General features: G+C 36.9%; 1 protein-coding gene across 5 annotated transcripts in view; it reads right to left on the bottom strand.

Annotated features, from left to right (window-relative positions):
- GRIK2 (glutamate ionotropic receptor kainate type subunit 2) overlaps nt 1-27784 on the bottom strand; it is a 370969-nt gene that overhangs the window by 159257 nt on the left and 183928 nt on the right. For all 5 annotated transcript variants that reach the window (XM_027631774.1, XM_027631770.1, XM_027631786.1 and 2 more), the window contains 3 exons: nt 13559-13702; nt 12213-12320; nt 1550-1663 (listed from right to left, as the gene is read on the bottom strand). In XM_027631774.1, the coding sequence (XP_027487575.1) occupies nt 1550-1663; nt 12213-12320; nt 13559-13702 (366 nt within the window). The remainder of the gene's footprint in view (nt 1-1549; nt 1664-12212; nt 12321-13558; nt 13703-27784) is intronic.

The raw sequence follows: 27784 nt of genomic DNA, 5'->3' as shown, positions 1-27784 counted from the left end.
GCACTGCTCTTTACATTTGTGCAGTTTACCTTCTTTTGAGCTAGTTATTTGAAACAAAATCATGCAAGCTCAAGTATCACTATACAAAAGCAATATGATACATAGAGTGTATTAACTCAAGCCTCTTCAATAGATAGATATTAAAACATAAACAAACTTGAAACACCTTAAGTTTTTGAGTGTTTCTTATGTAATCTTGCAGGGATTGATCCTTGTCTCAGTATTGCTATCACTGATCTGGAATCAAGTATACAATGATTGCTATTGAAGTGTGCAGAAGGTACAAAGTCTGGTTGATTACTGAGTAATGAAGGGAACAGGTCGCTGGCAGAGATAGGACAATATTCTGTAAAACAGTAATTCTAGGAGTAATTAGGATAAATGTGAAGTACTTATATATCAGTGAACAGCATCAAGAAAAGTCCTCGGCAGGTTATGTGGATACAATGTAACAGCAACATGTGTAATTAATAGTGTAAGAGAAAATTGTGGTAAAACTGCACTGGTTGTAGCATAACAAGAACTTATGTTTGAAAGCGAGATAGTCGTGTTCCAATTTATATATTTTTCAATTAGTGAAATAAATGGAAAAAAGTATTTTAGAAGATTTTCTATAATTTCTAGAATTTGTAAAGATACACCTTATAAGCAATGAAAAAGTTACCTACTGGATGAAATGATCAACTTATCTTACATAAAAACTTAAAAATCCACTGACATTTGTATCTATGTACCTATAAATAATTCATTCTAGATTGAAACGTCAAAATATATGTTGGTAAGTAAAACCTTCTTAACAAAGTATGCAACTGTTGGGAAGTGAATTTTTTTTATATATATCTGCAAATTCGCAGACACAATTCTGGAGAGATTTTCTTTTGTATTGAAATTAAAACTACTATTTCAAAATTATTGTGTGGAAATTAGTAAATACATTTTTACATAAAAATATATGTAATTATAAGTAAAAAATACTTCATTCACTACTGTGAATTTGCTAACAATGGAAATGAAAAAGAAATTACTTAAAATGTTTCTTCTGGTCTAGTTCAAATGATAGCTCAACTAAATTTCTGGATGATTAAAAATTTCAACTCGATAATCAAGCAATAACAACATTAAATAAATGTTAAATATTTTGTACTTCCTTTTGAGAATATCATAGTGTTAGAACAGTAAACAAAAGCAATAAATTTTGCTGGGTAGTATTGTTAAACTAACAGACAAAACACGTTTTTAAACAAATACCTTTTGTCTTCTCATATACTGCTGAACTAAATAGATTTGTAAAGAACTAAACATTTTAGTCAATAATAAGAAAAGTGAAATTACTAATCAACTAATGTAACTCTAAAATTGGTATAACTTGCTTGCAAATTAGATGGGAGTAAATATCCATGACTAGATTAACTAGAGGTCATTCACGACACAGTAAATTCCAACTGTAGCTCATACTACAGACTGTTCATTACTATTGCAATTAGTATATCATATTCTATTAACTTTTCTTCACAATTGTATTTCTGGAAAAGCAAATATAAATTCTTACCAAGATGGTAGTAACAATTAAAGAGCGATTGGACAGGGAATCTGTGATGTTTGCTGGTTTTCCTTTCTGATTCTCTGTCATATTAAGGCCACTCAATGGATCCCAAGTTCCAACCTGTAAATCAGTAAATTACTGTGTAAATTGCCAATTAGTTACATATCAGCATCTAGAAAATAACACTGTAAGGAAAAACAAATTACTACAGGGAAAGAAATGATTGCTAATATTTATTATTAAACTCTACTCCATTTTTCTCTGTCACTGAATTTAAAGTCTGCTTATTTAAAATATGATTACCAATACCTCAAATTATGTTTCGTGAAGTGTGACATTAAGTGTAAGAATGACGTATAGAATATCTAAAGCTACTCTGAACACTTAATTTTCCATTTAATTTTCATTCCTCAAGATAAATCACATCTGAAAATAGCTTAACAGGTAGAAATTCATTTGCAGTGCAGAAAGCATTGTCTCTACAAAGGGATTTACTCTTTTTCTTGATCAGAGAGAACAGCAGGACAAAAATATGTTTTTTGGAAAATATAATGATGAAGGTTAGTGCAATAACTTAATTTACCTACAGGTAAATCTTCAGTACATAAGTATTTTGACATTTTATACATTGAAATAAAGTAAATAGGATTTTTATCTAAGTAAGAACATCCAGGGTTATGCTTTAAGATTCAGGTCAGAGACAGACTCACATACTAAGTAATAAGTAATGATTACATAATTTATCTGCAATTTCATCACTACACAATTAAAATGGTCAAGCAGTAAATATAACTATCCGTTTTAGAAATCAGAACGTTTTTATTACTCCATTGTCTAAAAAGCCATACAAATGTTTTGTATTTTGTTTTTAGACAGGATTTTAAACATCACTTCAAATACTAGATAATACCCATAACAGAAGATAAAGATATTTTAAAACTAAATCTTGACAAAAAATAAAAATTTATATGATGTTTGATTGTGAATATATATATGTATGTATAGATGTATATATAAACACACACAATTTTTTTTATAATCTTTCAAAGTGACTCCCAAGAAACTGTTTGTATACTTTTAAGTGATTTGTTGCCGTAGGACTGTAAAGTAAGTTTAGAATGCAATGTCGTGTGGGTTAAATGAAAAGAGTTCTATTTCTAAAACTGAGACTGACCCTGAATCAGCAGGTGCTGTAATAGAGAAAAGAAAAATTTGCTCTCTTTTTTTACAATTTTCTGTTCTATGGAAATCAATATTTTATCTTTCTTCTTTGCTTAATACTCAGTTCCAAGAGGTCAATCTTTGAACTTGGCCGTTCAGTACCTCATAAATTGATGAAAGAAGATAATGCAATGTGTGTCTCAGAAATATAATTGGAAAATAACATCTAACTCACCATTTTAAAGTATTGAAATCTAGCCTTAGTACCAAAAAAAACTCTCCTTCATTTACTGTTTTAATATCATTTTAATAGGTGAATTAAAAGGTTTTTTAGGAAACCCAAAATGTTCAGCCTCGTTGAACAATGTCCAAACTAAAGTAGAATAACAAGAAATGACAAAGACCGGAACTTGAGCCTGTCCCTACATAATTGAAGCTGGACTAATGCCCTCTGTGAGATACGACTTCAGGTACACAGGTAGCACAAAAATTTCTGGGGAAACATCATCAACTTATATGATCAATTTCAAATTTAAAATTCATTAAATCACATGCTTTATTCAAGCTCATATTCACATTCAAATTTAACTTGGCAAAGGCTAAAACAATGCTAACTAAAATACTTTCTCTCCTACTTTTTAACATAGCCACAGTCATAAACAAAAGAATATCAACTGTTAGAATTTGGATTTCATCTAAGTACATCCATACAGATTTATAAGAACTATCAACAGTATAACTTTAAAAACAAACTTCTGTCTTGATAAATTGATGCATTATTTTTCTGAATTAGATTAACTGTATTTTTATTGCTGCTTTTGTGAATCAAAAATCTAAGAAATGGAACAAAATCAGATGTTCAAAATTAGGCATTTTTTGGTTTATCTTTATTGATGAGTTCAAACTCAACAATTTACACCACAGATTCTGATATGTATAGCTCCCAAATCACACACACATTTTCAAAGCTGCTTCTTAAAAAAAAACTGTGCATGAATGGTGCAGCAAATTAATTATTTTCTATTTGTTTCAGCACAGTATTTTAATTTTTAAGTAGTCTTTTGAACAGATTAGAGTTGCTTATGTGTTTTCACTAGAAAATTTTAAATACCAAAAATGTAGTTATATTACATATAACTGCAATTCAAACAAGTTATTTTAATGCATTACATTCATTTTAAATAAACTTTCAAAGTTGGTTTCCAAGACAGAACTCCCCAAGAAGGACACAGCTGTTCAGGTCACTGGTTGCACAGACTATCTGAGCCTGGCGTTAGTACCAGAGCACAGTGTGAGAGACACCTGCATACAGTGCGAGCAGGTGAACGATCTGCTGTACCTGGTGACAGAGCTCAAGGAAGAAGAGGAGAGGTTAGGAAGTATTACGAAGAGTGAAAGGGAAATAAACTGCTGCAGTCATACTCTTTCAACCCCAAAAGAAGTCCAGCAGGAGAGGGTGAAGCCCTGCCTCTCCTGTCATCAGGGAGATGGAGCAAACGAAGTAGATGGGGGGGAATGGAAACAGGTCCCTGATCAAAGAGGTAGAAGAATCCTTTTCTGACCCCCACCACCTCCCATGGTTCCCTTAAAGAACAGGTATGAGGCCCTGGACCCAGAGAGTCAGGCAGAGGGCACTCAAGAAGAGAATCTGTCTGGAGGGTCTCCCCACTGTACCCTGTCTATCAGACAGATCACAACCACAGCTATAAAGAAAAAAAGAAGTGTAGTTGTAGTACGTGACTCCCTTCTGAGGGGAACTGAGGACCCTATATGCCAACCAGACCCATCCCACAGGGAAGTCTGCTGCCTTCCTGGGGCCCAGGTGAGGGAAATTAGTAGGAGACTCCCTGAGCTAATCCAGCCCTCTGATTATTATCCACTGCTGGTGGTCCAGGTTGGCAGTGATGACATTAATGAAAGAGGTATCAGGCTAATTAAAAAGGACTTCAAGGGTCTGGATGGATTAGTTATTGGGACAGAAGCACAGGTGGTGTTCACCTCAGTTCTTGCAGTGGCAGGGATGAATGAGGAGAGGAGTACGAAAACTCATCAATAGGTGGCTAAAGGATTTGTGCCGCTGGCAGAATTTTGGTTTTTTTGACCATGTGGCTAATTCTATGGTACCTAGTCTCCTCAAATCAGATGAGCTTCATCTATCTAGCAAGGGCAAAAGGACTATAGCCTTTTGTAAGTTGTCAGGGTTTATCAGGAGGGCTTTAAAATAGGTTTGAAGAGGGAACAGGTTGAAACCAGGCTCTCCAGAGATGAGCCTTAGGGTGAAAAGGCAGAGTTAGAAGTGAAATCAGCAGTCCAGTAGAAATGCAAGTACACCAATGCATACAGCATGGGTAACAAACAAGAGGAACCAGAAGCCATCACGCAGCAGGAAAGCTATGATGTAGTCACTGTCACAGAAACGTGGTGGGATGACTTCCATGACTGGAGTGCTGCCATGGGTGGCTACAAGCTCTTCAGAAGGGACCGGCAAGGTAGGAGAGGTGGAGGGGTGGCTCTATATGTTAGTCTCTTGACTCTGTAGAAGTTCAAGTCAGCAATGATAAGGTTGAGTGCCTGTGGAGCAGAATCAGGGGGAAGGCCAACAAGGTTGACATCCTGGTGGGAGTCTGTTATAGACCACCCAATCAGGATGATGAGGGTTATGAATTATTCTACAAGCAGCCGGCAGATGTCTCAAAATCACCAGCCCTTGTTCTTGTGGGATGGTCTACCGGATGTCTGCTGGAAACTCAACCCAGCAGAGAAGAGGCAGTCTAGGAAATTCCTAGACCATAGAGAGGATAATTCCCTGCTTCAGCTGGTAAATGAGCCTACCAGGGGTGGGGCCCCACTAGACCTGCTCTTCACAAACAGAGATGGGCTGGTGGGAGATGTGGTGGTCAGAGGCCATCTGGGGCACAGTGACTATGAAATAATAGAATTTTCAATACTCAGGGATGCAAAGAGGGTCATCAATAAAATTTCTACCGTGGACTTCCAGAAGACTTCTAGACTGGCCTATTCAGAAGACTAGTTCTGAGGGTACCTTGGGAAACAGACCTTGAAAACAAAGGTGTCCAAGAGGGATGGACATGCTTCAAGAAGTAAGTCTTGAACGCACAGGAGCAGACTGTTCCAGTCTGCCAAAAGGCAAACCAGCGGGGAAAGCAGCCACCCTGGCTGAACAGGGAGATTTTGAAGGAAATTAGAGGGGGAAAAGAAAGCTTACCAACTGTGGAAAAAAGGGCTGGCTACCCATGAAGAGTTTAGGAATATAGTTAGGTCATGTAGAATGAATGAAAATTAGAGAGACAAAGGCAAAATTTGAACTCAATCTCTGTTAGGATTCCTCACTTCTGTTAGGAATAACAAGAAGTGCTTCTACAGATACATCAATAGCAAAAGGAGGGGCAAGGAAAACCTCCATTTTTTGTTGGACATGGGCAGGAACATAGTTATCAAAGATGAGGAAAAGGCTGAGGTATTTAACACCTTCTTTACCTCAGTTTTCAACAGTAAGACAGGTTGTCCTCAGGACAAGTGGCCTCCGAAACTGGTAGAGAGAGACAGGAAGCTAAATAGCCCCCCTGTAATCCAGGAGGAAACAGTTAATGACCTGATGAGCCACTTGGATCCCCAGAAGTCTATGGGACCAGATGGGATCCATCCTAGGAGTGATGAGGGAGCTGGCAGAAGAGCTCACCAAGCCGTTCTCCATCATCTACCAACAGTCCTGGCTCACTGGGGAGGTCCCAGATGATTGGAAATTGGCTGGATGGCCAGGCCCAGAGAGTGCTGGTGAACAGTGCTGCATCCAGTTGGCAACCGGTCACTAGTGGTGTCCCCCAGAGATCAGTGTTGGGCTCAATTCTATTTAATATCTTTATTGTTGATCTGGATGAGGGGATTGAGTGTACCATTAGCAAATTTGCAGATGACACCAAGCTGGGGGGGAATGTCAATCAGCTGGAAGGCAGGAGGGCTCTGCAGAGGGACCTGGACAAGCTGGAGGGATGATCTGATTCCAACAGGATGAGGTTCAACAAGGCCAAGTGCCGGGTCCTGCACTTGGTCACAACAACCCCATGCAGGTAGAAAGGGACCTGGGAGTTTGGATTGACAAGAAGCTGAACATGAGCCAGCAGTGTGTCCAGGTGCCCAAGAAGGCCAGTGGCATCCTGACCTGGATCAGGAACAGTGTGGCCAGCAGGACCAGAGAAGAGATTCTTTCTCTGTACTCAGCACTTGTGAGGCCACACCTTGAGTCCTGTGTCTAGTTCTGGGCCCTTCAGTTCAGAAAGGATGTTGAGGTGCTGGAGAAGGTCCAGAGAAGAGCAACATGGCTGGTGGAGGGACTTGAGCACAAGTCCTATGAGGAGAGGCTGAGGGAGCTGGGGTGGCTTAGCCTGGAGAAGAGGAGGCTCAGGGGAGACCTCATCACTTTCTACAATGACCTGAAAGGAAGTTGCAGCCAGGTGGGCATTGGTCTCTTCTCCGAGGCAACCAGCAGTAGGACAAGGGTCTTAAGCTGTGCCAGGGGAGGTTTAGGTTGGATATTAGAAAGAAATTTTTTTCAGAGAGAATAATCAGACATTGGAATGGGCTGTCCAGAGAGGTGGTGCAGTAACCATCCCTGGAGGTATTTAAGATGAGACTGGATGTGGCATACAGTGCCATGGTCTAGTTGACAGGGTGGTGTCAGGTCATGGGTTGGACTTGATGATCTCAGAGGTCTTTTCCAACCCAGCTGATTCTATGATTCTATAAAATTTTCCTAGAAAGTGAAACAGGTATTCATATACACATGTTAAAGAGAATGTTCACAGAGTAAATACAGCTCCAGCTGTCAAGCCCTCAGTCTCCTATTCTTCTTTTCAATTCCCCTAAATGGTAGCCTGGCATGACCATGTCAATCTGAAATTTTTGACACTTAATATCGATAGCACAGGATCCAAAACATGTGTTCCCATGAAGTTAACATTGTGCTCCACAGTAAGATGAAGCATCTCCATGATACAAAGAATTAGCTTAGTCAAGAATCATCTCATTTAAGTTGAAACAATTCCAAGAGTTACACTTATCATTGAATATCAAAGATTATTCTGTAACATGGTAATTGTGGTGGTCCTCAAGGACAGGGAGTACAATTTCTTAACTGCATGTTAGTGGTTAAAAACTTGTATCCAAGTTTCCATATATTTAACTATCAGGTAACTATCAAGTTACTGCAGTCTTTCAAAACCAGACATTCCTACCCAGCTGGACATCCCCACACAGGACCACTTTGTAGCTCTGCAGGCCAAGAAGGCCTTGACTCTGTGTAAACATTGCTTAGAAGGAACAGAAACATTCCTGTGTTATCAACACTGTTTTCAACACAAATCCAAACCATATCCCCATACAAGCTTCTGTGAAGAAATTTAACTCTATCCCAATCAAAATCATTACAATAATTCACCATCCCTTCTGAAAAGAAGCACTGTACACTCCTGAAACTTAAAATTTGCTGAGTTTACATATACTCTAGAACACTTTATTGAGAGTCAATTTCATGAGATATTATCCACAAAAATTCAGTAAAGTAGCTTTCTTACTTAAGCATGTTTGAAAAGTGACTTATCTTTATGAGTAAATAAGTATACTTTCAAGTATTATTTTTTTTTATTTTCCTTCAAAACTCTCTTGAGAAAATTAACACTATTTTTTCTCTGACTCAATCAAAATAGTGAAGTGCCACAAGCATAATATTAGGAAGGATCATTGCCTTTCTGCAGTGGCACCAACTAACTAAGCATCCAAAAGAGTTGTATTCAACCCTCAAAGGGTTTTTAAATCCATCTACAGGATACCATCTTCATTTCATTTTGTAGAGTAGTTAGTAGTAGTGGTGATTACATCAAGAAAATAATTATACTCCAGTATGAGTAATATTATTTCTTCATATTTTTGTATTTCCTATTTGCAAATTGCTTAATTTATTTTGCTTTCTTCAGAAATATTGATATTCTTGTCTTCTTTGCCAAATATAATGTTAATAGCAATATTTCCGGATCCCATAGATCTAGGTCATTATTAAAGATACAAAATAAAACAAGGTCTTAACAACAAATTACAATTAGTTTTCATCCTATTTGAAGGTTCCTGAGTAAGGCTTCAAGCCAGTTGTACATTTCTATTCAGGAAAGTGGTATTAAATTCAGGTGTTTGCTATCTCCTTGAAGTATAAAATAATTTTCCTCACAATGCAGCCTCAGACTGATTGACTGCAATTTAAATTATAATTTATTGTCCTGGAGTGCCACAGTTTTAGATTTTCACTGTGTTCATCATAAATAGTTTCAGTGTGTCCAGAGTGACTGTAATCAAATTTTGTGGTACATTACATTAGCAGCATTCCAATCATCTCTTAATTTTGTCATTTCCATCTTATAAGGAGCTATCATTTTTGTCAGACATGAATTTTTATTTGTAAACACATACTTCTTATTGACTGATGCTCGATTATCACCTCTCATTCAGGAGTTTCAGGAACAAGTATCTTATGTAAAATCTGGGATCACACATGACATCTTTTTTAAATCAATGAGCAATTTTTCTGTTGTCACTGTCTTCAGCAGTCATTGCATTTAAAACACATGATTTAGGTCATTCCCCATTATACTAACCAGGCAATTTATCTAGCATGTATTTTAACAAAACTAAAGTAAAAAAAAATTAGGTCTTCTAGCAATTCTTCATAATTCTTTTCTCTCCCCTTCCATGAATACTTTTGTCCTCATGGATTACACCTAAAATTGTTCAGTCGAGCTGTTGTCCTCACAGAAGGGATTGTTCCCCCATGTTAAGAAAGAGGTTAAATGAAATAATAACTGCATAAATTACAATATGGAAACATGACATACATTATGACACATAAAATTCTTATCTCCCCATCTTCTCTCATCCCATAAGAGGAAGGATGGACAGAAGGAAAGAAGAAAAAGATTGTTGAGGAACTCTTAATAACACAGAGAGAGAGGCCTGAGAAGACTGGCACAAGGAAAGAACATTGGGAACATACGAGATAAGGACAAAGATGTGGAAACGCTCCTGAAGGAAGAATAAAAGAGAGGGAAAGGGGGTGGAAAGAGATTAAGAGGTACAAGGGGACAGGGATTAGATGGAAAGGGAAACAGGCAGGGAGGGTGTGATGGAAGAGAGGAAGGAATGGTAGAGGAAGGAAGAAGGGAGAGGAGGAGAGAGTAGCAGAAAGCAGGAGAGAAAGGTTGTGAGGTAGAGAGATGAATTGCATGTGTGGAGGGAGGTAGGGGCTGAGAGAAGGAAGAGTGATTCATCATAACTTTAACAGAATTCATTCTTGGGCAAACCACCACCCCCAACTTTGAGACAGCTCTTTTAAATAAAAGAACTGGCTAAAATGTACTCTCTCTACTAGTAATTGTCCTGCTCCAGAATTTAATAATTCACCCTGGACTGAAGAAGAAGGTTTGTATTCTTTCAGAATAATGAAATTTTGTTCAAAGAAAAACATTCATTCATTGGCATTGATTCATCTATTTCAGTCATATATGCCATATGTTCCATATCTTTACTGAGCAATTCAATTGAAGATGTATACACCTTAATTTTCCTTTTCCTAATCTCATATCATTACACCCTACAGGAACTGCTCTGGTTTTGCTCAAATACAGTTACTGATTCTTACTGCTCTTTCCAAAGACTGTCTGCACCTTTTAGTGAAAATTAATATTATCGCATGTGTTTATGAAGTGGTCAAAATGAGCCATGAGGACAGAAAAAGTATTTTCCTATTCTGTGAACTTCTGTATAAACAGCTGAAGCACATGCTTGTTGTTTTTAAACATCCATATGCTTTAACAACTATTTCTATTTGTCTCTTACTTATCTTTCGAGATAACTGTTTCCCAAGTTCCTTTTTTCTCTTTATGTTTTAGAGTACTGTATTTCCTGCTGAATTTTATTGTCTTCCATATTTCTAATTTCTGTAGGCTTTTTTTTTTATTTGTCTCTATATTTTCAGAGGTCTAAGATTTTATTTTCTAGAAACTTCATGTTGTGCAGTGGTTCTCAAATACCACCTAATATTCCTAAAACCATCCTAGAATACAGGGACTTCCTTTCTTCATTTTCAACAGTTATTGCTTATATGCAGACCCTTCAGCTACAACAGACTTATCTAGCTATTATCATGAAATCAGTTCTTCCATTTCTGCTTCCAGTAAGGAAGACAGGTTGCATTGCACTTATTCTACTTGCGCACAAAGCTAATTTACTTTTTAAACCTAATCACTAACATACTTTTTTTTCCCCCTTAGATTTCCTGGGCTCCCTTCATGGAAAACCTCATAGGAGGAATCTACTATGAGTATATTTCTGAACATTTTAAAATACAGCATAGTTCTTGAATCAGAGGTTTCCCACCGGACAACACAAAGGCTTTTACCTATGTAAGTGTTTCAAGATAAGCTCAAGGTTTCTGAACTTTTACAGATGTTCCTAGTCAGCGGAAGCTAATATTCCAAAACTAGTCTTGGGGAGGGGGGGGAAGTTTTGAAGAAATATGTTTTTTATTTGTTGCCACAATATCACCTTGGGTAATAGCTGATAGAATTTTATCTGAAGATGAAGGAAGACATAGTGCTTACAGAACACTGAATGCCACATCTAGATACAAACTACAAGGTAGATGCAAGTTGCAAAACTTTTGCCTGCTGATCACAACAATGTGAGACCTTGTAGCTTCCTGCATTGCCTCTTCAGGGCAAGGTGGTTGCAGGAAACATGATCTGATTTCAGATCATCACGGTGTCATGTAGGCAGGCCAAATATCTGTATGTGCTTCCCAATACATTTAGTTCAAATACAGAAAATATTAATCTACACAGAAAGAGCACTTCTCAATTCTTTGGTCTTTCACTCCATCTCTGTACAAGAAAAATTAATATCAGAAGACAGACAAACCAGTCAGGTTACCAACTCTTAATTTTTTAGTACCACTTCCAGATAAAAATTTTGTATTCCAAGAAGATAATTAAAGTTCCCCCTGAAAACATAAAATAGCCCAAATTAAGCTATTTTATTTCATTAAGTTTGAGGTAATTCCTCTTGAATTAGTAAAGATATGAAGAAAATACAAATACGCATACATACAGGTTCACGCATGAGAACAAGCAGTGGGATTGGAATCACAACTAAAACTAAACTTGATATAGTCTGAAGACAAAGTATATTAATACCTGATTTCAGGTGAAGCTATTCACTCTTTTCCAGTCCTCTCTTATCTAAGAATGTGGCTAGAAGCACACAGTTAAGATGCTACTAGCTGCCAGACAACAACGTAACAACTTCTACTAGAAGACTTTGAAACCGGATATCAAGTGGAGAATAGATATACTGTTTTATGTAACACATGAAATGTCATTGTAAATGTTTTTAGGGGGTGGGTTTTTGTTTTGTTTCCCACCTCTTTGGAGGTAAATGTCTTACACACCTTTTCAAGACCTTCTTCCTTGAGGCTGATAACATCTAAATCAAAATCTGTCCTTAAGCCATTGGTTTTGTTGAAAGTTATCCTGCCTGTGAGGCCTTCCCAGTGGGCCTATGGAGAAAGAAAAAACAATTTCTATAAATAAATACCTCTTCCTTTTTTTTCCCCAGAAAAAGAACAAATTTTACCTTTGCCAAAATGGAAGAATTAATATTCATTTTATGTAAATAATTTACCTTAAGGCTGATTTCTTGTTTTAAATATTTTGTATTCACTATTTGCTAATTAAATCAACCTTTCCTTTAGTCTTCACAGACAAACTTTAAAATACTTTCCATGTTAGGCAATAGCCTCTTCTATTAAATAAGATAAAAGGCTGTTTAGTTTTCATTCATGCATGCATTTCCCCTCTGCCTCCCTACACTGCCTTCCCCTCACAAGGCTCAATCAGTTTCATTAATGCTGGACTTCATTTTTCTGTCACAAAATTTCATTCAAATAAAGGCTTACTTTTGCAAGATGCTGATTCCCCTGAAACCACACTGAGACAGCAAAAATTGAGGTCAGTGAGCCAGCCTCCCAGAACTCATTCCTTACTTTTAATAAAGCACAATAACCTCATTTTTTTTATAACTTAAAGTCCATCTAGTTCTAAAACTATACTAAAGTAGAGAAAGGAATGTGGAAAACAAAATTATCATCTTAAAAGGAACCATTATAAAATATTTCTTTGCAAATAATTCTATCACAATATTTTGCATCTCTAGAATGAGAAATACCATATTAGAAGTTATTTACAGTACAACAGACTTGAATACTCTACAGTGCTCATCTTTAGCACCCTAAATCTCCTAGCTTTATTTTAAATCATTATCTATCAGTATCCAAAGAGCATACTAGGAGACCAAAGCCACATATACTAATTCATACTAGAAAAGGAAGGGAAAAAAAATTTAAAATGGGAAGTAACATTCATTCTTGACCCTTTTGAGCTCATGCCAGTTGCTGAATTTCTCGTAATCAATTTGTGGTTTGCAGTTTCATTTTTGGGGGGTTTTACGTAGCGAATGTTCCACACCTCCCCCGGTTATCTACAAAAAAATTTTATTTATATTGCAGTTAATTTACGCTTTCATGTTTCTTTGTTTCAGCAAATACTTCTGGAAAACCATTTTCAAATAAAAATGCTGCCTCACTTGTTAAACTGTTTACATATAACAAGATGAGAGATTCCCATCTACTGAAAAAAACCCTAAAAACAAGGCAGAATCCAAATAGAGTGAAAACAAAGAAAACTGAAATTGGGAGAAAGGAATGCAGTGAAGCAGGATGCTTTATTAGTGACTTACTTCCTTAATGAGGCTCATAAAGCGGGTCCCAAAGCGCCAAGGTTTGTGGCGATTGCACTGCAGTGAACTGACAGTCATCTGTGGGAACTGCTGGACAGCCACTGACACCACGTGAACTGCATCGTACATTAGTGCTGCATCCGTCTGAAATTAGAATGACATCAGAACCATGAACACAAAACAAATGCAAGACAGGCCAGCAGTGAGAGAAGGAAACAACAAACTAGCACTGCTCACTGTGTTAAAGGGAGAAAATTATCTGATTTCTTGTGTAGCACTGTAAAATGTAGCCTTATTGTCAAGTTGTACATAAGTTGTGTCAGGACCTTCAGTCTCAGCTTTTCTCTTCTTCATGATGAAACAAGGGCCAGAATAGCCACTTTTCAGGATCACAGGAGTACCCTAGTGTCTGATGACTTATGCTACTTTAAAAAAGCAGTGCATTAGAGCACTATACAAATCACTGGATGCACGTTTTATTCAAGTCAGTTATTTTCACTGGTGAGGCCACAGAAAAAGAAAGAAACAGTTAGAAAGATGGTAAAACCTTAGCTATGAAGGAAAGTGTACAGGTTAAGGAAGTAATTTTTTTTATTTTGAAACTACAGACAGGATGCAGTCCCAAAGGTACTCCGTTGATTCATTAATAAAGTTTTAATGTATATCAGTTTAAATTCCTAGGACAAAACTAACCACTATCTTCAATACATCAGAGGTAAAGTTAGAATTACACTGAAATGCACATTCATTTTAATAGTTTTCATGTTCCATCCTAAATAAATAGACTGTTTAGACCTATGTGCTAAGTGATGTTGTATTAGCAAAGGACAGAGACAACCGTTCACACACTGTCATGCTGTACAAGAAACTGACATCTCTTTTCTGTTCTATTTGATAAACAGAGGCAAGCCTCAGAACCTTAAAGCAAGAGAGGACCTTAGATTCAGTGGGTGAAAATGAATTCTATGCCATCTGCTCAGCATACCTTAGAGAAAAAGGACCTATTTCCCCTTCTCATTCACATAATTAGTGAGCTGTGAAATTAGTTCTTTAATGGATAGGAAACCTGGAGTTTATTGCACTTGTCACAACACAATACAATGCAATACAAAATGAGCTCATATAGTGCCTTTCATGCAAATGCATCCCAAGGCTCTTTACAATAAAACTAAATATAAAAATGCAAAAATATTCTGCCATTATAGCCCATAAGCTACTGTTAAAGAGGAAAATATACATTCACATTTAAATGGCTCTTCCAAGGAGAGATTTTGAAATTCAAAAAGAAATAAATCCTAATTTTAAAATAGCCAGTATAATAGGTTTCAATGAGTCAGGCGCCAAGTAGTTTACGCGAGGGTTTCAAATCAGTCAGAAAATATTTTTGCTGCCAAATTGTTCATTATCTTCAAGGCACTAAAGTGCTTTTAAGGCAAGCTGATATTTGACAAGGAGGCAGCAAAATACCAAAATGATGGAATCACATGCTGAGTAAGCGTCATACAAAGCTTAAAATTCTAGAAGCAAGACTTGGCAGTAGTTGGAGTCTAGACAACAGCTTTTTAAATAAACTACACAATAAGTACCACACATAAATCTGACTCAGAAATGAAAACTTTTTTTTGATCTGTTTTACTTCTAAAATTGTGGTCCTTGTACCAATGAAGGAAAATTGAAATTGCTATGGTACTTTAGCAAAAGAAATCCACAAACAACATGGCTTTCTGTCAAATTCTATAAGCCACTGAGGTGGAAACTTGTAGGATGACAAGACAGTCAGCTCCAGTGGAAGCATTAAAAGAAAATCATTGCAGTTTTAGAAATAATTCAAATTCTGAAAATATTTATCATATTTGATTGATGAATATTGCTTCACTGGAAATAAACCTAAATGAGGATGTACCTCTTTTAAAATGCACGCAACATAAACTCATAGCTGGCTAGAAGTAGAGTGCCCTATTTTATTTTTAGTTACTACAACGTAACTCCCTTAATTACATACATAGGATGAAATTCCACAACCTGCCTTCTGTAAGAAGTTTAAACACAGGTTTAAATGCTTTTACTGAATAAAGACAGATAAAACCATATATTAAAAAAAATACATTGGTTAAGTGATTCAATACTGTGCTCATCTAACTGGTTGCAAGAAAATAACCTTATTGGAAAATAAGATTAGTAATGTTCTAGTTAACCTGTATAAACACCTATGTTGTACTCCACAAATATATCTTAGTATAGTTTCTGAACTATGGGTTCAGGGTTTTTTGGTTTCATATCCTACTTAGTAGCCATGATGACTTGTTTGGCTATAGATAAACTTATCTAAAATACTGCTCTTGATAGTATAATTTGTAGTTCTATAATCACAAATAAAAAAAAAAAAGGAACTGGAATAAGATTGAGGTGGGTGATTCAGATGTCAGGTGACAATGTTTGTGATCACAAGTCTGTTTTTCAGTTGATTCTGTCAAGTAACAAGAAACTTTTTAACACTCAGAGGTAAAAACTTAATCAGAGACACAATTTCAGTCACAATACATTGCAAATAAAGAAAAAGTACCAATCTGTGTTTGATTTTTGTCCAAAATTTAGTTGGATACTACACATTTCTTCTCAGTACTGTTCTCTCATTCTTTTACTTCCTATCTTATTTGACTCTCTTTTTCACATGTATTTCTGTGTAATCACTTTTGAGTCTTGATAAATTACTTGCTAAATACTGTTTAACAAATTACATGGAAGTGCTCTAATCTCACTCTGAAAGGGCTCTGATGGAGCCAGTATAAAGAAAGTAGGAAATGAGTCCTCTCTATTATTAGAGAAAGAATCTGTTGTTTCTCCCTGGGTCTCCTCAGAGAAGAAGAGGTGGTCTTCTTCTCTCTTTGCAACCCAAAGATGTCAAAGCACATGATGTGCGCTGTGAGGTACTGAAACTGGTTTCCCAGAGAAGCTGTGTATGTCCCATCCCTGGAAGTGTTCAAGGTCAGTTTGAACGGGGCTCTGAGTAACCTGGTCCAGCAGGTAGCATCCCTGCCCATGGCAGAGGCGTTGGATGTAGAAAACCCTTAAAGTCCCTTCCAACCTGAACTAATCTATGATTCTTTGCTTATTGCCACACACACTCTTGTAATAGTGTCTCAGTTTGAAGAGACTGGAATGTTTGCTAAAGAGGATGAGTTATGAGACAAACCAAACTCCTTTCTCTCAGCAATTGTAAGTTCAAAATTAAGGGACTTTAATCGAGGAGGTGCGGAAAAACAACTGTTTATTAAACAACCATATGTTGGCAAGAACATCAACATAACACAAAAAAACCTAGACAATAGTTCTGTACCCAAAAGTCCCCTTCAAAGAAAAGAAAAAGTCTGAATACTTCTCTGTCTTTTAGCACAGTTCTAATCATGGTTGGCAGGGGGCACTGTTGGACCACTGGAGGTGCAGAGCCTGCAGTACTCTGTGGTAGTCTGCAGGGGGTGGCAGGGGGCGGTCACCACATGGGGAGGGGGGTCTGGGGGGTGGTCTCGGGTCGTGGGAGAAGCCAAAAAGAAAAAAATGGAGACCCTTCCCCCAGTGGAAGAAGGGGGAAAGGAAAATAGTTCACCCCCCACTGAACTCACTGTTGTCCTCAGATGACGGTGTCTCAAGGCTCCTCTTTTTCTCTCAGTGAGTATGCAACTCTCCGATGAAAACCCAGCAGATCCCTGCTGGAGTCACGAGGCAACGTGCGAGCCGACCAAGGCCAGTGGTCAGGCCTCACCAGGACAAGAAGCCAGAAAGACCAGCTTCTGGGCCTTTTGTCCAAAAAATGCCTGCACAGAGACCCCCGTCTCCATCCCAGAGAGAGAACCCCAGAAAAACTACCCTCTCCCTTCCAAGAAGAGTCAGCCAACCCCTCCCCCAAAACTCCTTCCCCCTCCCCCCAGCCTCTGATGGACCATCCGTTAGGAATGCGGTCCGGCCAGTACGGTTCTTTTGTAAAGCTAATCGCTCCCCCTTTCCATTCAAACTCCATCTCTCCTGCAGTGGGGGCAGGGGGAAGAAAAATTCCCCCTCTCGGATTGTAAGGAGGGTTTTAGTTTTGGGGGCTTGGAGCTGGAACAGAAGGTTGGCAGGGTAGTGGCTTTTACTGTTTTCTAACCGATATGGCAAAGCTGATGAAGAAGAAACCCTCTATAGCCTAGGTCTCAGCCAAGGAAAAAATCTTCCCCACATAATGGAATAGATAAACTACTTCTTCACCAAGTTTTTTGTATCGTCCTTATAAGATAGAAAAGGTATGATTTTTAGTGACCTTCAGTATGGCTGTTAGTTAGACAAGAACCACCTGAAAGTTCTGAAACCAAATGGGCTGTTTATGCACTACAGCTACAACCCGAGATCTAAGCCTGTTTCTTAAGACTTTGCTTAAAAAAAGAAAAAAATGTGAAAGACATAAATAAAATTCAGGAAAGCCTAACAGAACAGACAAATCATGGCCTTCATAACCACCTTCAGACTTGCAGTACCTAAGAGTTCACTAATGTGATCTGATATCTGAGTCAACAAATGTGCTAACTGCTTTAGGGACCTCTGTGGTTAATTAACTTGTAAGGGTTAAAAAAACTTGCAGAGTCCACATTTAATGAACATCAAATCATGACTTGCTTCTGCATCTTTTATGCACCACCATGTTTTTGTATGACATTTCCCTTTACCTCCATCATACTATATGTAAATTTCATGTACTAATGAACCACTCTTCTCTGATCCATATCTCAGTTCTACAGAATTATCTCTGTAGATCAAAAATAGGTTAGAAAATATTATTCCATCATGTAATCAAGTTTAACATTAAGATGAAGGATTGCTAGGCTAATTGTATTTCTTCATGAGCTGTATCAGAAATAGAACACTTCTCAAACAGAAAAAAAACATATGTCAGCTTTTCCTATAACAAACTGTAGTTCTTTATAATCTACAGATAATAAAAAAAAATTGAATTATAACATAGGCATGATCTGGAAAGACTTTGAAACACTCAAATACAGATAATTAAAAACAACTTGAAAGCAGGAAAAATCCTCAGGTTTCCAATTAGACATTAAATTAAGCTAATGTGATTATTTTCCCCCTTAATTAAATTTATTACTAATAAAAAATCTATGAAGAAACATGGTCTTCTTTTTAAAAGGTATCTGAACAGTGCCTACAGGGAAGCGAGAGAGGGACTCTTTTTCAGGAACTGTAGTGATAAGGCAAGGAGTGATAGGTACAAACTGAAAGAGGGGAAATTCAGGTTAGAAATAAGGAAGAATTTTTTACTGTGATAGTGGTGGGAAAATGGAACAGGTTGCCCAAGGAGGTTGTGGATGTCCCAACCCTGGTTTTGTTCAAAGCCAGGTTGGATAAGGCCTTGAGCAACCTGGTCCAGTGGGAGGTATCCTACCCATGGCAGGATTGGGGGGATTGGGACTAGATGATCTTTGAGTGCCATTCCAACCCCTTAATATTCTATGACTCTACAATTTGGAACACATGTGAAAATTTACTTTTTCATCAAAGATAAAGCAAACAAAGAAGAAAATGGAAGAGTGTCGATAGACCTGAATCTGCATCTACCAGTCACTACTGTCATTAATATCAAATTACACATCATAAATTAAATATATCTAGATTTTCATGTGAAGACAAATGTTTTGCTAAAATTCTTTAAAAAACCTGAACAGTTCTTTAAATGTTCTAGAACAAAATGTTCTATGCAAAATAAAACTAAAGAAAAAATTAACCTTAACACATAATATTCTTATTCTCTATTCAGCTCTGTGTTAAACTGTATTGACTCATTAAAAATTTCAAGGGAAGACATTGTAGAGTTCACTTAAATAAAGCAGCATCGAGTGAGCCAAGCTTTTTCCAGTGATTAGTAAAGTATGTATATACTTCACTACTTTTTAGTTCTTATGTTATCTTTACCTGCATATTATCTGAATAATACCAGTACATTGAGTAGGATAGGTTATAACAAGTGTGTGTGTAGGGCAGAAGGACAGGCCAAATTTCGTGAAGGTGGAATGGTGCCCTGCTCCATACTCCAGCCCCTTGAGGCCTCCTTGCCCAGCCCTGGAGCAGCTGTCCGTCGCTGGTACATGAGGAACACTGCCTCATACGCTGCCCCAGAGAATCAGTCCAGTCCCAGAGTGGCCAGTAGGCCAGAAGTCCCACCTCATGGGGGAGGTGGAGTGGCCACAGCGGGCCAGAGAAGATAAAACCAAAGACATGTGGTCACCATGTGACATCATCTCCTGTGTGCTCTCTCCAGGTATAAAAGGAACCTGGGCTCCTTTAATAAAGCTGAACAGGCTTCAGGACCTTTAAAGAAAAACCCCTTCAACGAGCCTGTAGTGCAAGCCTGGGGTCTTACAAGCTCATTATTCTCTTCAAGATCATCTTTGTCTTACTGTCTTTAGTCAGTCAAATTTTACCCTTGTGAGAAAAGTAGAACTACATTTGAAAGGTCAAACTGTTCAGAGGGTTTTGCCTACTGTCTGATGGTCATTAATGAACAAAACTTTTCACAATGCATTAATTAAAATGACGCTTAAGTTCTTGTCAAGACTTCATTAGCTGCATCAAGAATGAAATGAAACTGAATGTAAATGCTCACAAACGCATATCTGCATTTGTTTCATAGGTGACCATGACAAAAGTATTCAGATAAGTACATGGAAGTGAACGAACAATTTCACTTTTTTTAACAAACTCCTTGAAAATGTTTGAACACAATAAAACCAATTCATACCAAGTCTTTAGTTCACTGTGAAACTTATTTCATCATGTAATACATCATTTGTTACTGACTGAAATTCAGTATCATCTGAAATAACTTAGTTTAGAGTGACTGTGATCACTGGTTTAACATACTCATTTCATACTGCAATAAAGTTCTCTCACAGAGCTTGTATTTATGGCACTTGTCCTTCCAACGCTTTAGAACACAATGAGAATCTTGCCTTCCCACTTGTCAAAAGGAGCGTAAATCCACAAGGTAGGGCATGTTCCAAAAGGACTGAATTTTGCATTGGCCTTTATACATTGTATTTTATTTCTTACACAACAGTAATTCCTTGGATAGAACACTGAATGCAAAGTCAGGCTGTTGAGTTTGGTGGGGGGTTTTTTGAATCCCCAGTATATCCAGACTATTTCTAGTCAGGTTTATGAAGGACAGAGATGACATAGTACAATTTGGAGGATAAGAACAGGTGCTCTCTAACATCATGGGCAAGTAGTAGATACTGGAGGTACAATGAAGAGGACAGACTAATCAAATTCCATCCCCAGCATAACCTCTTTAGGGAAAAGTAACATTATTTAGGAGGCACTGCACAGTAAGGATTTACAATGGAATACTTACTCATTTCAAAGCCATCAAAAATGTCTCATAATCTCCTTAGCCTGCTAAGCAGTACTTCTCCTCTGATAATTACTTATTCTTCTCTCTTATCTTTAATGACAACTTAATGCACAATACATAATTATTAATTACAAAACCTTGAATAAATGGTATATTTCATAAACAAACAAAACACTTCCATTTTTTGTTCTATCGAACTCCCCACCACCTGCCTCTCATTTTCCCCCACATATTAGTCTTATGTTTTAGGTTATTTCCATTGTGAGCACAGTGAACAGAAATGGGCCTCTGACCATTTTTTATTGTTTTTCTTTGAAGATTGATTTTTCTCAGAGAAGCTAACTCTGCTTCTTTTCTTTTGAATAACTCAGAAATATAAAGATAGGAGCAATGATGTCAGAAAAGTCTGACAACACTCAGAAATCAAGAAGGGGTGACCACCTACAGTGCAGGAGACGTCTCACTGCTAGCATTATTACTTTCCTTAAAGTTTGTTCCATTTGATAGAAAATTAAAAAGTTTCTTTTAGAAATTACTGGATATAAACTACAGAAACAACTGTAGCTTACATATAAAAATAAGCTAAGATTTATTTATAAAAATCTGTAGTTTCTTTATTATAGGTTCTACTATTGCCTGGTCAGAAAATTTTAAGTGTCAGACCTTGTTAGAAAAATGTGATTTTAACCCACAAAACAGCATAACTAGTAAGATAAATTTTTTTCCCCAAAATTTCTCATTTAGTGCAGTGCTGATAGTGCTACTACTTGAAGCTTGATTCGCTACATATTACCCTACTTGAAGCTTCACTACATATTCTTGACCAGCTACCCCCAAAATATAAGTAGTTTCAAAACTGTCCTACAAAGTGACCTTTCAAGAAGGTCCCTAACAAGAGATTAATATTGAAGAAAGTAATTTTTCTTTAACTTTTCCGTATGTGATAAAGAGCACAGAAACCAAGCATGGATGCAAAAGATGAAAACAAACAAACAAAAAAAACCCAATAAAACAAATAGGAGTCATTTTATCTTATAAACAGATAGACGTTTATATGAGATTTAAATATCTTTAGCAAACATTAAAAGAACTTCACAAGATCATCAACAAAAGATATTTCAGTTAGATGATGCCTGACAAATGTAGTAGTATGCACACAAATTCCAAAGACCCAACATACCTATACTACTCAGAGAAAGCTCTCCTACACACAAGGCAATTATAACAAGTGAATGAAATTAAGAAGAAATGGCTTGCAAAACTAGTTCCTCCCCACCTCGGCTAATAAAATCTATTGCCCCTGAAATCATTTCACTTAATTTTCACTTGCTAACACATCCCACAAAACCATTTTGCTGAGTGAGATTTAATAAATCTCTCAACCTGGGATTAAATTTTACTGGTTTATGAACTGTTAAATTGCATTGTATGCTTATTAATGCTCATGTTTTCTTATTTCTTGACACATTTCCAACTCCACCCTGGAGTACAATTAAGAAAACATTAAAGATATGTTCTTTCACCCCCAAAACTGCATTCCAACTGGGAATCAGACATGAGTACCAGCAAGCCATAAATAATGTTCATTTAACTTTTTTAAAAATCAATTTTTTTTTTTCCAAGATAAGGTAGTATTTCAATTGTAAAGCTTAGCTGCTTAGATTATTTTTTTTAATATTTAGTGGTCTAGTGAATTTTAACAGGGTGTTGGTTTACAGAGATGTGTATGGGATTTTAAGAAGTGATAAAAGAGATGTAAATTATTTTCCTTATCAAAATACTTGTTTTAACACTAAAACAATTATTTATTTCATATATTACCAAAAAAACCTTATGCTAACAATTTCTTTTTAATCTAGAAAAGTGAATTGGCCAGATAATTTTATTTTTAAAGTGTAATTTTTTCCTACAGAAAGACAAAAGAATATTAAGGATTTCCTCTTTTGTCTCAATGTCTCATAGTTTGATCTCCAATTATAAGAGAAATATCAATGTGGAACATGAAATAATAACAAATTTTTAGAAAATGCTGGGAGAATGAAAGAATAGGAAAAGCACTCCAAATGACAGTGATGTTGTTGCCATGTTTTTTGCCATTACATTGTCATTATATAGGAAAGAAATAACCATGCCATTTGCTTCTCTATAATCCCAGGGAGTTAATGATTTAAGTGACATCATTCTGTGGCTCCAACCCCAAAACGTAAACTGAACATAGGAGCAGGTGGGGGAAAGGAGAGGGGAGCTTCGCCAGCGGGGACTGCGCCCTCGTGGGAGAGGAGAGGGGGAGCTTTGGAACACACCAAGGTTTGCTGGTCCAGTTTGGGGGAGGGAAAGGGTGTGGGGTAAGCCGTGGGGGTCCTTGGACTGGTAGGAGGGCAAGTGGGACAGCCCTGTATGAAGTGTCACAGGCGAGCAGTGCGTGGGAAGATACATGCTAGCACAGTGGGGAGAGGATAAGGTCAGGGTGGATAGTGGGTTCTTCTGTGGGGTTGGGCATCTCGGTCGGGCCTTGAGTGGTACCTGAGCCCCGGGTGGGTACGGGGGCCGAAATGGTTTGGGTTTGGCTCACCTGCGGCTACTGCCCAGATTCGATATGTTCTGGATATATTTGTTGCATCCAGAAAGCGCAGTCAGGACAAAGGGATGTTCCTGAGTATTTCCCTGGGATTTAATATAGATGGATGGCAGAAAAGTAGGGAGTAAAAGGCTTGCCCTAACCGTTTTAATTGGAAAGAAGCCTGTGTACCCCTATGCGATTGCAAGCTACGCTGGCGATGGTACATGCCTTCGGTAGGGTCAAGACAGGTCAAGACCGAAGGGTCAGATGTAATATGTCCATGGGCAGGATGAGCTCGTTAGTCTTCTGGCAGTCATCCTAGGAGAAGGACAACTCTAACTCCAAACCTGGGCAGATGGAGCTCGTTTAGCCCTGTAAGGCCATCCATCTAAGAGAAGGATACCCTAATTAAACCTATGTCCTGAGGACCTCGCTGCTACTGTCCAAGCTCACTCGGCCCTGGCAGATGAACCTTAAGATTAAAAGATGGGTCCAGTTCTGCACGTACTGCATCTCACCTAAAAAATCCACTGCGCAGGCTCGAAATAGGAAAGAATATGCATTCTTTTATTGGCAGAATAAAAATTTATTTCCTGATATAAAAGTTTGAAGTGGTAGAACCTTTTTCATCTCCCAGAATAATCTCAGATAATCATGTAATTTGATACAATATTTACTGTGTTAAAAACCTGGAAGTATCTGAAAACATGTTAGGTGGGTAGCCACTTATTGCAGCCTGATTTTAACTTAACGCAGGTGAAACTTTCAGACAACTTGAAATTTTGTCAAAAATTGACACAGGGAATGAAGCTTAAACACAGCTTTTTCTGAAACAGGAACAGCAGCAGTATTTCTCCCATCTGCTTGACCTTTGATTGAAGATCTGAATTTCATTTTAGCAGGTAGGTAGTTAAGGGGTCATCCCTGTCCAGCCGTCCAGGGTCCACTCTGACAGTCACATTCAGAGCATCTGAGCTGGGACCAAGGCCCCTTCACAGTTATACATCCCACACTCAGTTACAGACCGGACCCCGGGTTTCCACAGCAGGGTGTTATACCTCCCGATTCATAAAATAGTTTAATCTTGCAGCAATAACTAAATAACAAAATAACAGCTCAAGCTGAGTGCCTCCGAAAAGGAACCCTGAATCAAGGAATCCTTAGGCTTTTATACCCTCAGAGACTTAAATGGGCAACTCTCTGGGGTCATCAGCTCCTGCTGTCCTTGTGTGTGCGGTCCCCCGGCCGGTGCCGCAGATCCCCACACCCTTTGTTATGCAAAGGGTCAGAGCCAGTTCCCGGCCTCTTGCCTGGGCATCCCACCACCCAGAGCTCCATCTCCAGCTCACACTGCAGCTTGCAAACTGAGCTACCTGGACTGAATATATTCCTCAACACTAGAAAAGAGTTTGAGAATATTTAGAAGTGCTTCAGTGTCTGATTCTGATTGGATGACAGTCTGATTTCAAAGCCAGTCTCTCTATCCAGGGTTTACTATTCTGATGTAAAGTTAAACTATGATTGTTTTCCTGAACTTTCTGATCAACTTCTCATTCTCACTTATTTGACATTCAACCATTTATTTGACAGATTACCAGTCATTACCCTCTACAAGTGTTCAGGGTGGTTTATTTCTTTCCAATCATAGAAAAAGTTTCCAGTGTAAATCACTCAGCCTATGTGGTCATCTACATTTATCTGGAATAATGGAATAAATCCTGTTAACTGTATCGGGGAAAAAATAAAAATAAAAAAAATAATGTTATACTTACAATTTTTAGAAATGTATTTTTTCCAGTTTCTATTTTCTGACTAACAAGACTACATAAAGTGTGATTTCACAAGACCATATAGATGTCTCCTCATGTCATAAATTCTAGTAATCCAAGAATAAAATTACTTTCAGTATAGTGCTTACAGTAGAATTAGTCATCTGACTGCATAAACACTTGCAAAATGTGCTTAAAATATACAATTAGGAACAAAGTGTTATGATGTTTCCATATACATTTTATAAGTTTGATATATGCATAGCTTTATATATATCCTTAAAAATAAATGTAATATTTCCAAGTGAAAGATATTCTGAAATACTTTCTTAGCCTTTCTTCTGAACATCAGAAATGATGGTATGTACTATAATATTTTTTGCCATCAAATACCACATCACACTCTTTTATATACCTTAGGGACAGATAGCAAAAACCTAATTACCAAGAACAATGGGTCATTATTTGGTCTTTGGTAGTCTATTTCCTTTCATCTGTACTCCAGTTCAAAAAATCAATATGATTGTAATCACTGCAACTCCATCAACCACATCCACAATAAAGACCTGACTGCTGCTATTATATTAGCTCAGCATTCAAGACTTATCACACCATATGAAAAGTCCTTCTGCATGAGCAATTCATAGTAATTACAGAAATATCCTACTCAGCATATACATTCAATAGCTTTGTATCTGAGTGCAACAAGAAAATATACCTGACAATGCAAATGAGATGCATAAAGCTAGAATAATCCAGAGATTAAATGTAAATCTGATTAAATTTGAGGGAAAAACACACACAGTCTAAAGAATGAATCTCTAAATATTCTATTTTTGTATCCTTTAAAATTTGTACAATGTTTGAGGATTTCAGAGCTTTCACATCTTTAAATTTTGTAGATAAAATGGCAAAAATAAATGTACATTGATGACTTTGAAATGCAGACAAAAGACTTCTGAGTATCCATAATAAATTGCCTTCTCCTGCTTCCACCAAGGTCCATTTAAATTTCTCTCCCCTTAGAAAGAACTAATGATACAGATTTTAATATCCTCAGCAAAAAAGATGATTATATATACAGCCTTACAAAGTTCATGTTTGCAGGAGAAAAGAAACTGTTAAGCAATGTAAAACATAACTTACCCATAAAAGACTATAAACCTGTTTCAAAATAGAATTCTGCTTTATGTCAGTCTTCTATAATTCTTTTATTAATTTATGTCCTATGGCTGTCTTCTAAATAAGTAATTATTTTTTTTCTTTTGGACTTACACCTCCTTAAAAGCAATGATACACAAAGGAAAAGGTATTAAAAACACCACTAGATCGTGATTTAGAATATCAACCTTTTGTTTAGATTGAAAAAGTAGAGATTTTATGTGGAGGGTTTTGTCTTTGGGTTTGTTTTGGGGTTTGGGGGTTTTGGTTTGTTTCATTTGGGAAGCATATCTATTTTTAGATTCTTCTTTTTTTAAATTTTTGTAAAATCTTTGATCAACTTTTATGCTATTTTGATTTGCTTGATATGCAGATCATAGTCTAGAAAGATTACAGAAAAGCAAAGTGACCTTGCAATATTACAGTTTTTTTTCTTTCCCATTGTGCCTCCACCACCTGCATGTCACTGTACTTTTTTTGAAACTTTTTGTTACAATGAAGTTCTCCATTAATTAAGACTTATCTCAGAAAAAAACTTTTTATCATGTTATGATGTTGTTCTAATAATCAGATTCTCATAAACTGTTAACTCCAGCTTCATGATCAGAGTAGACACAGAATTCAATACGTGGACATATTTGCATTAGATACATTTTGTTTCAATTAAAATCTGCTTACACTAAATCAAATTATTCAGTGATTGAAAAGCTACATTCTGATTTGTGGCACTATATTTCCAGGCTATCCTCTAAAAATACCCTCATAAAACCAGCTATCTTAGACTATTATTCTAATATAATAGCCCACAAAAATTTACCTACTTTAAGTACAGCTTCAAATTGTGATGTTTTAGGAAAAGCTGAGTAACTTTTAATGGGAATCTCAATGGCTGAGGTAACTTGACACTGCAAGCTTATTTGAAATTTTAGGTGCTTTGAAGTCCTTAAACAGTAAAACACACAGAAGTTAAAAGTATAAAAAAAAATAAGGCTAGACAAATAAAAAAAGTAAGAAAAAGAAAAACTGTGTGGTTTTTATGCATATGAAATTTTCAAAACTTAGAATTCACTTATAGTCATTCAATGCTAGAAGTAATACAGGCTTACTAATAAGAACAACTCAAACTAACATTGCTATCATGTTAGATATAGCATTTCTTCTGGTGAATATAAGAACCAGCCACAATCTTCATAGTGAACAGATTTTTTTTTTTTTAATATATATTTGAATCTCAGTATGTTCAATAACATTTATAACAATATACAGAATCCAAATTCACCCAATAATCTGGAAATTTTGGAACTCTCTCTAAGCATAGTTCACTTTCAAAAGGATATTTA

This window comes from Corapipo altera, unplaced genomic scaffold (assembly GCF_003945725.1).
Source record: "Corapipo altera isolate COAL_440 unplaced genomic scaffold, ASM394572v1 2b, whole genome shotgun sequence".
Lineage (NCBI taxonomy): Eukaryota > Metazoa > Chordata > Aves > Passeriformes > Pipridae > Corapipo > Corapipo altera.
The sequence above is the reverse complement of the archived record's forward strand: the minus strand, read 5'-3'. Positions and strand labels throughout refer to the sequence as shown.